The following is a 14,293-nucleotide window of genomic DNA, read 5'->3' on the forward strand; positions in this document are numbered from 1 at the left end:
CTTCAGGCTCTCCCTTTCTGCCAGGTTGAAGGTCACTTTGTAGATGCCACTGTCGCTTTCCTGTAGGTCCTCCAGGAGGAGAGATCCATTGGATGGATGGAAAAGGGCTCGTCCCACGTAGGGTGGGTGGATGGCCACATTGTGCGACCCCTCATTGTACTGCACGATGGCGCGGGAGACGGTGCCATTGAGGTACTCCCACTGCGCGGAGTGGATGTGCACAGCATCAGCTGGCCCAGCAAGCAGCACCGAGGATCCCACCACCACCACTCTTCTCTGCAGGGCTCCCTCTGCTTCCACAGCCTGTTGCAAAGGCACCAGCAGCCCTGGACGGCAGAAGAAGACAGAGAGAAGACAAGGCAGGGAGATGGAGCAAGTCTTGGGAGAAGCTGTGCCAAGGGCTCACAGGTGGCACCTGGACAGCTTGGTCGTCACATCTCACAAAGCACTGCCATCAACCATCACGTCACCAGGCAGTGAGACATCCCATCCCGAGCTGGTAGGTGTGATTCAAGAAGTCTGGCTGCAGGGCTGAGAGCACTTCTGCTCGAGTTTTGTGTGTGTGGGGGGGGTGGCCTTCCCTCCCAGTCTGTGCCTAGAAAGGGCTTCCCAAGCACCTCAGCCCAGCTCCTGGTCTTGTTTGGAGCTGAAAACATCTACCTGTGAACATCTGCGCAGGATGGAGCTGCTTCCCCCAAATGCGTGGCAGTTTATGGCTTTGTCATGGCTTGGGCTCTAAGCGACACTCCAAGGACTGCGAGTGGTCACAGCGCCCGGCCCCGAGTGGAAAAAAAGAGTTTTCAGGGAAAGTCAGGCAGAAATCACTGCTAAAATCCCAGCCTGTAAAGCGGATTCTTTAAAAACAAACAAGCAAAAAGGTGAGGGCAAAGAGTTTAGAGGAAGGAGCCAGCTTAGGCAGAGGAAATGAAAGGAGGGGTAATTGTTTACTTAGAAAGAAAGGTAGCCACGAAATACAGGGTATTTATCTACCCAGGCGCAGAGCCAATGAATTGCCGGTGGCAGTCCCAGCACGACAGGAGTCCCTGTGCCTCTCCTGATGGAGAAGCCGGGATTTCTGCCCGAGGTCCTCTCCCCGCCGGGGCTGCCAGGCTGACCCTGAGCGTCCGTGGGAGATGCTCGGGGCCGGGGCCAGCAGCAGGAGCCCCAGCCGGCAGCGCAGGCTCAGCGCCCTCCCTTCTCGCCACCGCTCCTGCCCCACGGGCAGCTGCCGGCGTGCACCACGCTGCCGCCTGCTGTCTGCAAACCTCCTGAGAACTGTCCCTCGGCCCCGGCCGGTAATCTCTCGCAGTGATTTGGCAGCGCAAGGATAGGCGTTAGGCGTAAGAATGCAAACAAACCAAGCCCTCCTGACGGCTCTTCACATCTCGGGCTAGCAACATTTAGAAACAGCCACCGGTTCTTATTTTTGTGCCCCCCAAACTGTGAAAGAGGTCTGCAAGGAGAAGAAACAAGCTTATAATTGAAAATCCACTTGCTCTAGAAGAATACACTTTCCATGGTACCGTCAGTACAAAATAAGAGAAAATATTTCATTATAAGCATCTTTGTACACCTGCAATACCCAAAGCTCCTCCTGTAGATGCTCAGCACTCCCTGACACCGTGGCATCTGGAAAACAGTGTATATACCTTAACAGGTTTATTTTCCATTTCAGATGTTCACCCCTCCAGGTGAGGTGACATGGTCCAAGAGAGAACAGGGGCAGCACGCGTCCTGCTTACAGGGATGCCGGGGGTGCTTGGAAGCAAAGGAGCCCCCAGGGAGCTGTGGTTGGAGCCAGGGCAGCCCCCTCCCAACCGCCCATTTGCTCCCCAAAACGTTTTGAGAGGTGCTCCTGATGCTGTGAGCACGCAGCAGGGGCTTTGGGGTGGGAAAAGCAGCCGGGAGGAGCGCCCTGGTGGCTGGGGAGCCTGCACTGCCTGGCCTACCACAGCCACCACCAGCACCACAACCAGCACCACCACGCTCACCGCCACAACAGCACCACCAGCACCAACACCACCACACTCACCACCACCACCACCAGCACCACCACCACCACCACCACCACCACAACCACCACCAACAGCACCACCACCACCACCACTACCCCCAGCCCCGGGACTTGCCTGTGAGGGCCAGGCCGGCCGCTGGGCCTCCCCTGGCGGAGGCCAGGAGGACGAGGAGGGGAAGGGCGAGCATGGCAGACCTGGGGCGCAGCGCGGCCTGCGGCAGGGCTGGGGCTGGCACCGGGACCAGCACCGGGTGCCACCGCCTCCTGTCGCCGTCACTCAGGCCCCGACACGCGGCTGGGCTCGGCACGGGGCACCAGGACACCGGGCATGGCACGCACCGCGAGGCCGGGGGTTGTGGGGTGCGGCAGCCTCGGGGCGCCCAGGAGCTCTGCGGCTGCAAAAGCAGCCCAGGCCCTATAGAACGTCGTATGCCTTATAGATCTTTCTCGCAGACCATTATTTATCTGCACGAACCAAGCCCGTGTTCTGCTCCACACCTTCCAGAGGGGGTGAGCCCCGGAGCCCCCCGCTCCACCTTCCGCCAACTGCACGCTCCGTTGCCCTGTCTGGGCCTTGACTGTTACCATTGTTGTTGTTGGCACCCTCTCCTTTTGTGAGCCCCAGAGCATCACATCTGTTGCACAGGGGCACCTCAGGGGCAAGGGGGAGACGCCTCACTCTGCCCCGAGCAGAGACGGGGCTCCAGCCTCCCTTGTCCTGCGAGTCTGTTAGCATTCATGAAAACACATAATCCACAAAGTGATTATATGAAGGTGCTTTATTAGGCGCCGGAAGTTAGGGGCATGCCTGCCCAAATCTAACTTCATCTGATTTGTTCTCTTAGTGCTCTTTTATCTCCTAAGATATTACATATGCATTAGGTTTCACAACTCATCTATGCATATTCATTTCCTAGCTCCGCCTAGCCTCGCTTCGTATGCTAATTATCTTATCAGTCCTTCTGCGCTTGCGTACTACTCTCTGGTGGTCGTCTGGGTGGTCGTCGGGATGAAGTAAGATGTCTTCATCAGAGTTGAACTTTTTAACCTTTCCTTCTCACGCATGCTCTCTGAGCCCTTGGTCTCAGTCCAAACCGCAAGGTTGGTTTGATCCAGTTCCCAGAGTCCAAGAAGCCCCAGTTATCTAGATGTCTTGCAAATTGAGCATTCTTTTAATCCTCCTTACTCCTCATCATGAATTGGTGCATTCTCATGTTACCCTTGCACATATATTTTGTATCTTCCAAGCGCAGCCTCAGAACAGTACATCGCAAATGTAACATATTAAACAATATTGTATTATTTCTTCTTCTATTACTAACAAGTCCATCAGTTCTGACGGTTTGGGGTTGGAAGCCACCTTACCACCCCCTTGCCAGGACTTAAGACAGGGCTGCTCAGCCCACACCAGCTCATGATACCTTGCTAGTCAACTTAATGAGTCCAAAAAGAAAAAAAAAAAAAAAAGACCTAAGTGACCTAAGTGCCAGGCTTACGGATTCTTTGGAGGGGTCTGGTCCAGCTGCCTCAATTGTAATGCATTGCTACTATTGACTGGCATAGAAGACGGCATGAGAGCAATACTGACCAGGTCGATGAGGTTTTGGTATGAAAGGCTTGTGTAGTGTTTGGCTTCCAGCAGAGCTTCTGAGGGTGTTTCCTTCCTGCACTGCTTCCTTGCTGTTTCCTTGGCGTGTCTTTTTCAGGTGTCTTTCTGCCTAGAACCGTGGTGCCATCAGACCTGACAGCTCCATCACACTACAGGAGGGATTTTTTATATAAATTTAAAAGCACCTGTGACCTAGCCTGAGCTGATTTCCCTTGCACAGGCTCTTAACTGACCTTGTGGTCACACCACAGCTGTCAGTGGTCTCCATATTTGTGGGCTGAAGTGTTTTAGGTGGAGCTGAAGGTCCTTTTTGGTCCCCCTGGTATCAGCTGAGAAACATGTTCATATATGAAAATAAAATAAATAAGTAACCAACCTACCTTAGGTCACCTTTTTCCTCGCTTTGCTAGAGCCGCTCCAAGAAAAGGATTTCATTTGGATCCTCTGCTTGTGTCCCCACTGTGTCTCCTCAAGCAGAGGATGGCTCAGTGCTATTTGGGCCCCAGCTCTGGGGCCAGATCCTGCCTTGGCCAGCTCTGGACCAGGTTTCTCGAGGGGGTGGGGGGCCAGGGCAGACTGCATTAAAGACCAAACTAAAGCCAAGCAGTGCCCTGGATTGCAACAGATCCCGTCCCAAGGGAAAGCGCATCCCCAGGGCAAGGAAAGCCCCTGTCCCAGCCAGGCCAGAGCACAGCTTGCCAAGATGCCTCCTCCAGGCCAGGGCAGGAGCTCGTGGGGCCAGGACCCAGGCGCTGACAACGGCACAGCCTCGTGGCACTTGAGAGAAGAGCAGAAAAGCTTTTCTGCTTGCAGAGCTCGGTTAGCCCCTGCCTGGGACGCACCAAGCCGTGGTGCTCAGAGGTGCCCGCAGCACCCTCCCGGTGAGGTTACGTGGTCCGAGAGAGGACAGGGGCAGCACGCGTCCCCTTACAGGGGTGCCGGGGGGGCTCTGCAGGCCAACAAGGGCAGCCAGCGGTAGGAAAAGCACCGTCAGAGGCAGCAGAACTAAACCAGGTAAGGAACCAAGATCTTTCTGGCTGGATAGGACAAGGGGGAATGGCTTAATACCATAATAATGAAAAAAATAATAAATACCTTAATTTTTGTCATCCCTCCCCCCCCCCCCCCCATTCCCCACCTGATGCTCCAGCTGCCCCTCCTGCCCGCACAGCCCTGCCCTGCTGTGGGTTTTGGTACCGCACGGGGCTTATGTCCCATAGCCACAGACCACGGCAATATAACAGGGATAACGTGTGTGCTTTTATTTGTAGTAAGAGACATGAAAAAATACACTTTCCCCAAAGGATTTATGGACAACACTCAAAACAGCTTGAAAATATATTTTTTTCTGTAACATCTGGCTTCCCTGAACACTTGCAAGCATAGCAATCACTCCCACCATGGGACATGATTTCACCCTCTCCTGGATGCACTTCCACTCTCTCAAGAGAGTATCTCCCTAGGGATAATGCTGAGGACAATGAAACCTCTGGCTTTTCCAGTGCTAAATTCTCAGAAATTACCTGAAAATCACAAACAGAAGATCAAAAAAACAACTGCAGGAACAGAACAGTAAAGAACGCACAGCCCGAAGCCCCCCATCTCTCTCCTTGAAGCTCACAACAGGACCCCAGCTCCGCGGCTCGCAGCCAGGAGAGGTCCCCAAGCCAGCAGCGCAGAGGAGCGAGCGCCTGGTGGCTGGGCACCGGGCCCCAAAACCCCATCCGACCTGCAGAGGTGCTGGGGATGGGCTCAGCCGGCTGGGGCTGCCCCACAGCAAGGAACGAGCCGACGAGAAAGGCGCTTCGGAGCAGGGGTGGGCACGGGAGCATCCCCACATCTCCCCAACAGAGCACGGAGCCGTCCCCTGCCGCGTGCATCCTCCACCTCACCCACCCCGGGAGCCTTGCTCCAGCCTGCCAGGGCGACTCACGCAGGCGGTGGCAGTGCTGAGAAGGTCTGCACACAGGCTCTGCTCCAGATTTGAGGAGCTCCCTTGGCAAACACATCTCTGGGGTGACTTATCTGGGCATTGGCCCTACCAGACAACCCGGAGCTGTTATTTTTGACTCGGGATGGGGTTTCCTGTCGTTGGGGCACCGTGTCCCGGTCCTTGCCCTCCTTCAGTTAACACCCTGCTGCTTGCACGAGTCACCTGAGAGTGAGCAAGCCTCGGGAAGACTGCAAACCCACAAATTTCCCAGAAACCTCTCAAGCACTGTGGGGAATTTAAAACAAACAAACAACAACAACTATATAAACATTAAGGAGCACGTTTCAGGCCTGCACATCATCCCCATCTGCTCCACCCCAGAGGCTGCTGCAGCTATGAACCAGTCTGGAAAACTTTACTGGAAGCCAGCGTCTGAGCCGCAGAGGTGCTTTGGGGAAGCTGAAGCTGAGTGTTCCTCCTCTGGGAGAGACCCTGCTCTGCTCGGACAGCACAGCCTGACTTTTGGGCTGCTTCTGCAGCAGGAGACACCGGGAATGACCCTGGGCCAGCCCAGGAAAAACTCTGGCATCCCTCAACACCCGGGCACAGCACGCGGGGATGAAGGCACCTTACCTGGAGCGATCGTCTCGGCTGCTCCTCAACCTGCACCAGACGAAGATCCCTGAGGACAAACATTGCCTCTGTTAAACACCCCAGGGATGAAGATGCTCAACACATAGCAACACTCAGGCAAGGAGCCTCAAGCCTGGAGGCCTTTTCACCACCCGCACAGAGCTTCCTATTTTAAGCCACCAGATTCTCTCCTTGGGCCCCAACTTGGGTGCTTCCCTGCCTTTTTTTTTTTTTGCCTCCCAGTTTGTAGCCAGCAATCTGAGAAGTCAAATTGCTGTCATCCTGGAGATGGATGGGCTTGGAAAAAGCGCTCCAAACAAGGAAGAGAAGCAAGGCCACAGGGCAAGGACGCACGCTTGTCTTCTGCGGGCAGAAAACCCCAGCGGGCTGCACTGGGGGGCAAAACTGCTGCCACCACAGCAGGGATGCGAGGGCTCAAGCAGCGTCCATGGGACCGCCCTGGGCAAGGACAGTGAGAGGATCTGCCTCCTGCTCTGGGTGTGGGAGGCCTGCTCAGCACGACCTCTGCTCACGAGGCTGGGGCAGGGAGGCAAGGCAGCGCGCGGTGCCTGCCGCGGTGCCCACCGGCGGTGCAGCAGAGCCCAAAAAGCCAGGGGAAGCTGGTCCCAGCACTCACCTGCCAGCAAGCCGATGCTAACGAACACCAGGATGATGGGTAAAAACGCCTTGTCGTTGCCTGAAAAACAAACAATTCCCAGAATTTTGCACCCTGGCAAGAAAAAACTCCTGCCACCAGGCAGTCTGTTGCAAGGACATGAGGACACAAGTCCTCCATGAAGCTCTGCTGTTCCCACTCCTCATCTGAGGTGGTGCTGGGAAACCACGAGACCCCAGCGAATAGGGCCAGATTGAACGTTTTGGGGCCATTTCCCAGCTTTCCATTCCCGTGCACGGGGAAGGAAGCCCCGCTTACTGTGGACGCGCAGCAGGAAGGAGGTTTCGTTCTGGCTGACCGCGTTGCTGACTATGCACGTGTAGTAGCCGGTGTCGTTCATCAAGGCTCGGTGGATCTCCAGCGTGTTGTTGTGGACGAAGTGGAGGCCGTTGCTCTCCATCAGCAGCTCCCCGTTCCTCTTCCACCAGTACAAGTCCACCTGCCCCTCCAGCACGTTGCAGAAAAGCTTGGTGTCACCTCCCACCTCCACCGATGAGTTGCCCAGGATTTCTGGCTCGGAGAGCGGCTCTGCACAGAGACGGAGCACCCGTCAGCACTGACACCCCCGCATTGAGGGTGCCAGGACCCGGGCGCCACCTGGGCAGCAGCTCAAGCTCTCCGGCTGCGGCGCAGGGTTTTGGCACTCACCGACCACGCGCAGCTCGAACCAGCCCGTGGCCTCCGACTCGGAGCGGAAGCGGTAGAGCCCCCCGTCCCACCACCGCAGCACCATCTGCAGCGAGAAGTCCATCTCGTTGAAGCTCACGCGGCCCTCGTAGATGCGGGAGATCTCGGCCGACTTGTTGGGAACGTACGTGGCGATGACCGCCTTGCGCGGGCCGGATTCGTACTCCCAGGACGCCGTTGTGCCGGCTGCCAGCGGCTCGACGCTGAAGAGCACGGTGCAGCCGCTGGCTGAGACGAGGACCTCGGACGCCGGCTTGAGGTCAGCGGAGTAGCACGGGAAGAGCGTGCGGGCTGGAAGGGAGAAACGCAGCGCGGGGCTGGCGGGACGCACCGGCATCCAGCAGGCAGCTGGGCAGGGAGAGCCGCCCTGGCTCGGCTCCCGCACAAGAGGAGGGGGGGGGACGCGATTATTTCTGGGGGGCTTGCGGCAGGGCTTTAAGCAGTGCCACGGAGAAGCAGGAGGCTGCGGAGGAGCTGCCTTCATCTCCCTGAAAACCTGAGCTGCTTCGCTTTGCAGCCGGTTTCTGCCTGACGAGTTTCCACGCGTGGGTACGGCTGCGAGAGCTGCCTGCTGCCGGCCCTGCTCTACCGGGGGGGGGTCTTGGAAGCAAAGGAGCCCCCAGGGAGCTGTGGTTGGAGCCAGGGCAGCCCCCTCCCAACCGCCCATTTGCTCCCCGAAACATTCTGAAAGTTGTTATCGAGGCTGTGAGCACGCAGCAGGGGCTTTGGGGTGGGAAAAGCAGCCGGGAGGAGCGCCCTGGTGGAGGGGGGAGCCTGCACCGCCCAGCCCACCACCACCGCCCCCAGCCCCGGGACTTGCCTGTGAGGGCCAGGCCGGCCGCTGGGCCTCCCCTGGCGGAGGCCAGGAGGACGAGGAGGGGAAGGGCGAGCATGGCAGACCTGGGGCGCAGCGCGGCCTGCGGCAGGGCTGGGGCTGGCACCGGGACCAGCACCGGGTGCCACCGCCTCCTGTCGCCGTCACTCAGGCCCCGACACGCGGCTGGGCTCGGCACGGGGCACCAGGACACCGGGCATGGCACGCACCGCGAGGCCGGGGGTTGTGGGGTGCGGCAGCCTCGGGGCGCCCAGGAGCTCTGCGGCTGCAAAAGCAGCCCAGGCCCTATAGAACGTCGTATGCCTTATAGATCTTTCTCGCAGACCATTATTTATCTGCACGAACCAAGCCCGTGTTCTGCTCCACACCTTCCAGAGGGGGTGAGCCCCGGAGCCCCCCGCTCCACCTTCACAGGGGACCACCGTGGCCGTGCTCACCCAGGCTTTGGCGGCCCCCTCGGCCTCTGCTCCCTCGGGGGGGCTGAAGGTCCGGGAGCTGGTGACGGGTGGCACAGCAGAAGAGGAGAAGCCACATCTCCTCCTCCAGCCCTGCTGCCCAGGCTGAAGCTCTGCATGTGAAGAGCTCCAACGTCTTAAGGCATTGCGGCCCCCTAGTATCTCAATTCCCCCAAAAGGTGCACCAGCTTCTCCCAGCACACCAGGTTCTCCTGGCACATTTCCCCCCCCCTAAACACCTTGCAGGAAATCAGAGCTATAGAAATAACCAAGTGTAACCTGCTGCGAAGCAGGGAGAGGTGAAAGCGGAGATGGGGGTTTAAGAGAGACCTTCGCAGCCAGCCCTGGGTTCCAGTCAGGGCTGCAGGACCAGCATTTGGTGTTTTTTCCATCTCCATTTCTCATGCCCCCAGTGTTGGGGGGCGCAGGGAGAGCAGCGTCCATCCAGTGCTGAGCATCCACCCCCCTGCGGGGCAGGCGAGGCAGGGTGGAGGGGTGTGGAGGGCACAGAACGACACAGGGAGGGGCCTGGGGTGATGCAAAAATACACAGAGAGCTCCAAAAGGAGAGCCCCACTGCCCATTCTGTAGCACACAGCACTGAACGCCCCTGGGATCAAGTGTTTTCCCGTTGCCCCAACCCCCCAGAGGGATGCAGGGAAGGGGGGATGGAGGCAGTGTGTAGAGGGAACTTGAGGTGTCAGGCAGGAACCTCAGCCTCACCTCCTCCTTCCCGCTCCATCAGGGCTGAGCCTGGCCCACAGGGGAAAAGGAAAGAAACAAGCACAGGAGCCAAGGAAGGGCACCTACTCCAGTTCAGAGAGAACTGGGGCTGAATAAATCCGTTGGAGGAAACGAGGAGGAACGGTTGCCTGATAAAAGCCTTAAAAGGGAGGGCTCCCAGCTTATAAAGTAGTCCAGGAAAGGGGAAGCAAGCTGGCGGAACCCAGGAGCTCAGCTACGGCCGATACAGAGACAGCCCCTGGACTGTCAGCCCAGCACAGGAGCTTTTGAGCCCGGAGGGGCTGAGCATGGGGAAGGTGGAAGAGCCCAGAGGCAACAGAAGGGGCTCGAGGCTGTCCTGGTCCCCCAGCCCACCGCTGTGCTCTGGCCCCACAGCCACGAGGACACTGCTCCTGCACCCAGCGCTGCCCAGCCTCTGGCACCCCCAGCCTCATGCCATCCCCGTCCCGGCTGAGCGCACGCTCTGTCCCCCAGCCGTGGTCTGGGCCACACCAGCAGCAGCCAGTTTGGTTGTTAACGTTTAATCGGACATCCTGGAAGGACCGCAGCTGGCCAAGCTGCAGGTTACCCGCTGCTCTGTTTGGCCGCCAGTCTCTTGTCTCTCTCTTCAGCGATGGTCAGCCGGATGCCCTTTCCACGGGGCAGGGAGATCCACGGCTTGTTGCCCTGAGGCGAAGGAGAAGCCACGTCACACCGAGAAGCACAGACTGCAGCAAGAGCCAGCCCCTGCCCGAGCCAGGCCACATGCACGTGGCAGCGATGGCATTCGCCCAACAGGAGCCCGCGAGGAAGCTGTTGTGTACCGTCAGCCTCTTTCTCCCACATCCCACGGGGCTCCCTCCTGAAAACACCCCCACCCCTTCTGAGCTTATTGCCGCTTTCCCTTCCCAGGGCAGTCAGCCTGAAGCTGTCAGAACCACGGGAGCAGAGCTGGAGCTTCACTCTGTGTGCACCAAGGGTGGGAAGAAGCAGCCTGCAGGTGACACCCACGACTCCTGGCGCCAGCCCACAGCCCCCCAAAACAGGAGAGGCCCCAGACACCTTCGGCCCGTGCTCGCTTACCTTGCCAATAACAAAAATGTTTGAGAGCCTGGTGGCAAAGCTGTTGCCATTGGCGTCTTTCACATGAACCACGTCGAAGGAGCCGGGGTGTCTCTCCCGGTTGGTGATCACGCCGATACGGCCCAAGTTGGCACCACCGGTCACCATGCACAGGTTACCTAGGGCGGGGGGAGACGGGCGTGACAAGAGCTCGTGCGAGGTGCTGAGCTGAAGCCCTTCTGTCGGGAGGAGAAGGCCAGGGACAGAGCCGCACAGCCCACGGGGCAGCCAGCAGAGCGCCCAGGCACATCACGACATCCCACGCCAACATCCCACAGGATCCGTGGCGCACCTCGAGGAGCCCAACGGCTCTGTGGTCCCACATTCCCCAACGCATTCCCTGCACAACACGTTCCCCATATCCTTCCCGCTCTTGCCGGGGAGGCTTTCCCATGCTGCTTGTGCTTGAATCCTTCCCCCCAACGCCTGTTTTTAAAGCGGCGAGCAGGGAACCTTCCTGCGGCTGCCCAGGAAGCTTTCCTCTTTCACAGCCCCACCAGTGCCAGTCTCAAGCATTCTCTCTACCATCTATCTCTCTACCAGCCCCACCAGCTCCTTCCACCTGCTGCCTGCTTTCTCTGGGCGTTGCTCAGAGTGCCTACAGCCAAACTCCTCCCGCTGCCCTGACACGGGAGGAATCCCTGCTCCTGCTGGATACCCCCAGAGAAGCCACCCCCTTTACAAGGCTGCTGCCTACCTGCTTCAGGCCAAAGACCCCTGACAGCTGTGTTTAACTTTCACAGTGTTCTTCGCTCTCCATGAGCCCAGTGTTTTGCAGGGAATTCGAGACTCACCTGTGTCAAACTTGATGAAATCCGTGATCTTTCCAGTCTCCAGGTCAATCTGGATCGTGTCGTTCACCTTGATGAGGGGGTCCGGGTAGCGGATGGTGCGGGCATCATGGGTCACCAGGTGAGGGATTCCTTTGGTGCCCACGAAGATCTTCCTCACCTTGCACAGCTTGTACTGCAAACAAAACCCAGCGCTGCTCAGATGAGGCACCCCAGCCTTCAGCCTCCCTACAAACGCTGCCTGCATTTTCTTACAAAAGCTTACGCCCAGGCGTTTTTCCTCTTTTCGCCCTGAAGCCTGTGGCCACACAGCAGAGGCTGCCTTCTCCCAGACCCATGAGAGACCCGTATCCCTCCTCCAGAGCTTTCTGGCTTCCTTTAACCTCAGCTCCAGCCAGCCTGGGTCAGCACCATCTGGTAGCCAAAGGTAAAGGGTGCATCAGAGGGGACAGAGAGGCCCCACAAGCACGCCGTGGCCAAGCAGGCAGCTCTCCCCTCAGCATCACCACATGCCTGCGCCCCGTGCCCTCAGGGAGAAGCTGTGTGAGGGAGCACAGACGCGCCTTGCAGCACGGCACCTTCAGGCAGCCCCGAGACCCCTGTGCTCTGCCCCTTCAGCTACCACAAGCGAAGCTCCCGGTGAAGGTAACGCCGCCCGTGCCGACAGCGATCACAGCAAGCACCAGAGCACGCACCTGCAGACCCGTCTGGGAGCTGCCCTCGTGGCACCAGCAGGTTTCCCCCCGCAAAGGCTTCGTGCCCCAACCCAGAAGGCCCTGATCCTCTCCAGGGTGGCAAGGACTCGGTGCTCAGAGCCACCAGCTCCTGTTCAGGAGATGCCAGGGAGGAAGCACTGCCCCAGGAACACCTGGCTGGGCCCGCGCTGGCGCCAAGCCGAAGCCCCTCACCTTGGCCTCTTCAGCTGTGATGCGGTGAACGGCAAACCGGCCCTTGGTATCATACACCAAGCGGAAGTGCTCGCCCGTCTTCTCGATGCTGATGACATCTGATTTCAGACAGAGGTGGAAAGAAACAGCAGCTGTTAGTGGCTACGTTACCCAACACTCGCTCAGCACAAAGCTCATGTTTAAATAGACCTGAAGACGGCTGAATGACGCTCACTGTCACCAGAAAAGCACCGTGCCCCCAAATCCTGACAGCCTCACAGGACGTTTCCCCCACCACAGCCTGAGGCACCTGCCCCGGCCCTCCCCGCTCACCCATGAAGCCCGCAGGGTAGGTGATGTCCGTGCGAACTTTGCCGTCGATCTTGATGAACCTCTGCATGCAAATCTTCTTCACCTCGTCGCCGGTCAGGGCGTACTTCAGCCTGTTCCTCAGGAAGATGATGAGCGGGAGGCACTCCCTCAGCTTGTGAGGGCCCGTCGACGGACGGGGCGCCTGCAGGCGGAGAGGAGCCTTCGGCAGGGTGCAGGGGCTGGGGAGGGGAGCCCCAGGAGGGGAGCCCCAGGAGGGGAGCCCCAGGAGGGGAGCCCCAGGAGGGGAGCCCCAGGAGGGGAGCCCCAGGAGGGGAGCCCCAGCACCCCGACGGCTCTCGCAGTGACACCTGAGGGCAGCTGCGGGGAGCCTGCGAGCTAAGCGGGCTGCGGGAGGGTTTTCCTGGCACGCGCAGCCTCGTAGGGTGCTCCCCTCAGCGACAGACCCATCACAGAACCATCAGGGTTGGGAAAGCCCTCCAAGATCATCTGGTCCACCCACCCCCTGCCACCGATGTCACCACCAAGCCCCGTCCCCGAGCACCACGTCCAGCCTTTCCCTGAGCACCCCCAGGGACGGTGACGCCACCACCTCCCTGGGCAACCCGTCCCGACGCCTGGCTGCTCTTTCTGAGAGGAAATGTCTCCTCACTTCCACCCCGCGCCTCCCCAGCACAACCTGAGGCCGTTCCCTCAGTCCTACCACCACCTGCCCGCGGCAAGAGGCCGCCCCCCGCTGCCCCCACCCCCCTTCCAGGCACCATGGGGCCTCCCCCCAGCCCCCTGCTCCCCCCCCCGCGCCCCCCGGCCCCGCACTCACGAAGACGCCGGTCAGCTTGTCCAGCATCCAGTGCTTCGGCGCCGCCACACGCTTCAGGTGCTTCTTGGGGCCGCGGGCCTGCGGGCGGGACGCGCCGGGGACGCCTCAGCTCGGGGCGCCTCGGCCCGGACCCCCCCCCCCCCCCCGCAGCCCCGCCGCCATCCCCCCGGCTCCCGCCCCCCTCCCCGTGCCCCCCACGGCGGCGGGGGCGGCCCCGGGCCGCGGATGGCGGCGGATGGCGGCGGGGAGCGGCGGCGCCGCGGACTCACCATGGCTGCGCTCGGGCGGGAAAGGGGCGGGGACGGCGGCGGAGGGGCGGATGGGAGGGGAGCGGCCGCGGCGGTGCCGCCTCCCTGAGGGGCGACCCCTGGCGGCGCGGAGGGCCCCGGGGGCTGCTCGGGGCCGCCGGCGGTTGTCGGGGGGGGGGGGACGACCCCTAGCCCTCCCGCAGCGCCGGGACCGGCGGGGGCACCCTGCCTGTGCTGGGGGGCAGCGGGGCCTCCCGGTGCCCCGTGTGCCTCTCGTCCCCGGGGAGGACGCCAGGTGCCCTCCCCAGACAAGATGGGACCCCCCATGTGCCCCCCATCCAGGCTGCGACCTCCCATGTCCCTTCCCTATCCAAACTAGGACCCCCCACACACCCTCCCCCAAAAAGCTGGGACCCCCATGTCCCCCGCATCTAGGCTGGGATCCCCCCATGTCCCCCCCAGTCCCGGCTGGGACCCCTCATGTGTCCCCCATCTATGCTTGGACCCCCCCATGCATCTTCCCCCCAAAAA

At 60.0% G+C, this 14,293-nt stretch overlaps 2 protein-coding genes across 4 annotated transcripts; both read right to left on the reverse strand.

Moving 5' to 3' along the window:
• Positions 1-4,861: 4,861 nt before the first annotated feature.
• LOC136791862 (HEPACAM family member 2-like) lies at positions 4,862-9,945 on the reverse strand. Of its 3 annotated transcripts, XM_067005028.1 has the most exons (6): positions 8,373-9,945; positions 7,514-7,843; positions 7,124-7,393; positions 6,827-6,886; positions 6,190-6,238; positions 5,153-5,841 (listed from the first exon to the last, which is right to left on the reverse strand). In XM_067005028.1, exons 1-6 carry the CDS (start codon positions 8,443-8,445, stop codon positions 5,835-5,837), a joined length of 789 nt encoding a protein of 262 aa, XP_066861129.1. In that variant the 5' UTR covers positions 8,446-9,945; the 3' UTR covers positions 5,153-5,834. The 3 variants fall into 3 exon arrangements, with proteins under 3 accessions (XP_066861128.1, XP_066861129.1, XP_066861127.1); XM_067005027.1 differs by lacking the exons at positions 5,153-5,841; positions 8,373-9,945 and adding an exon at positions 4,862-5,146 and having other exon boundaries at positions 7,514-8,327; XM_067005026.1 differs by lacking the exon at positions 8,373-9,945 and having other exon boundaries at positions 7,514-8,329.
• Positions 9,946-10,090: 145 nt separating this feature from the next.
• LOC106049537 (ribosomal protein S4 X-linked) lies at positions 10,091-13,860 on the reverse strand. The gene is made up of 7 exons (XM_067005025.1): positions 13,784-13,860; positions 13,515-13,592; positions 12,698-12,878; positions 12,386-12,483; positions 11,481-11,652; positions 10,648-10,805; positions 10,091-10,251 (listed from the first exon to the last, which is right to left on the reverse strand). Exons 1-7 carry the CDS (start codon positions 13,784-13,786, stop codon positions 10,150-10,152), a joined length of 792 nt encoding a protein of 263 aa, XP_066861126.1. The 5' UTR covers positions 13,787-13,860; the 3' UTR covers positions 10,091-10,149.
• Positions 13,861-14,293: the final 433 nt, after the last annotated feature.

Source organism: Anser cygnoides, chromosome 13 (assembly GCF_040182565.1).
Source record: "Anser cygnoides isolate HZ-2024a breed goose chromosome 13, Taihu_goose_T2T_genome, whole genome shotgun sequence".
Classification (NCBI taxonomy): domain Eukaryota; kingdom Metazoa; phylum Chordata; class Aves; order Anseriformes; family Anatidae; genus Anser; species Anser cygnoides.

Bases quoted from the DNA above. Each gene is read 5' to 3' on its own strand.
- LOC136791862 (XM_067005026.1), bottom strand. From the start codon at position 8,219: ATGGGCGGTTGGGAGGGGGCTGCCCTGGCTCCAACCACAGCTCCCTGG. The intron at 6,887-7,123 runs GTAAGCGGGGCT...TTTGTTTTTCAG, and splicing joins CTTCCTGCTGCGCGTCCACA to GCAACGACAAGGCGTTTTTA. The intron at 6,239-6,826 runs GTGAGTGCTGGG...GTTTGTCCTCAG, and splicing joins TAGCATCGGCTTGCTGGCAG to GGATCTTCGTCTGGTGCAGG.
- LOC106049537 (XM_067005025.1), bottom strand. The intron at 12,484-12,697 runs GTGAGCGGGGAG...GTCTGAAATCAG, and splicing joins CTACCCTGCGGGCTTCATGG to ATGTCATCAGCATCGAGAAG. The intron at 10,806-11,480 runs GTGAGTCTCGAA...CCCCCGCCCTAG, and splicing joins TTTCATCAAGTTTGACACAG to GTAACCTGTGCATGGTGACC.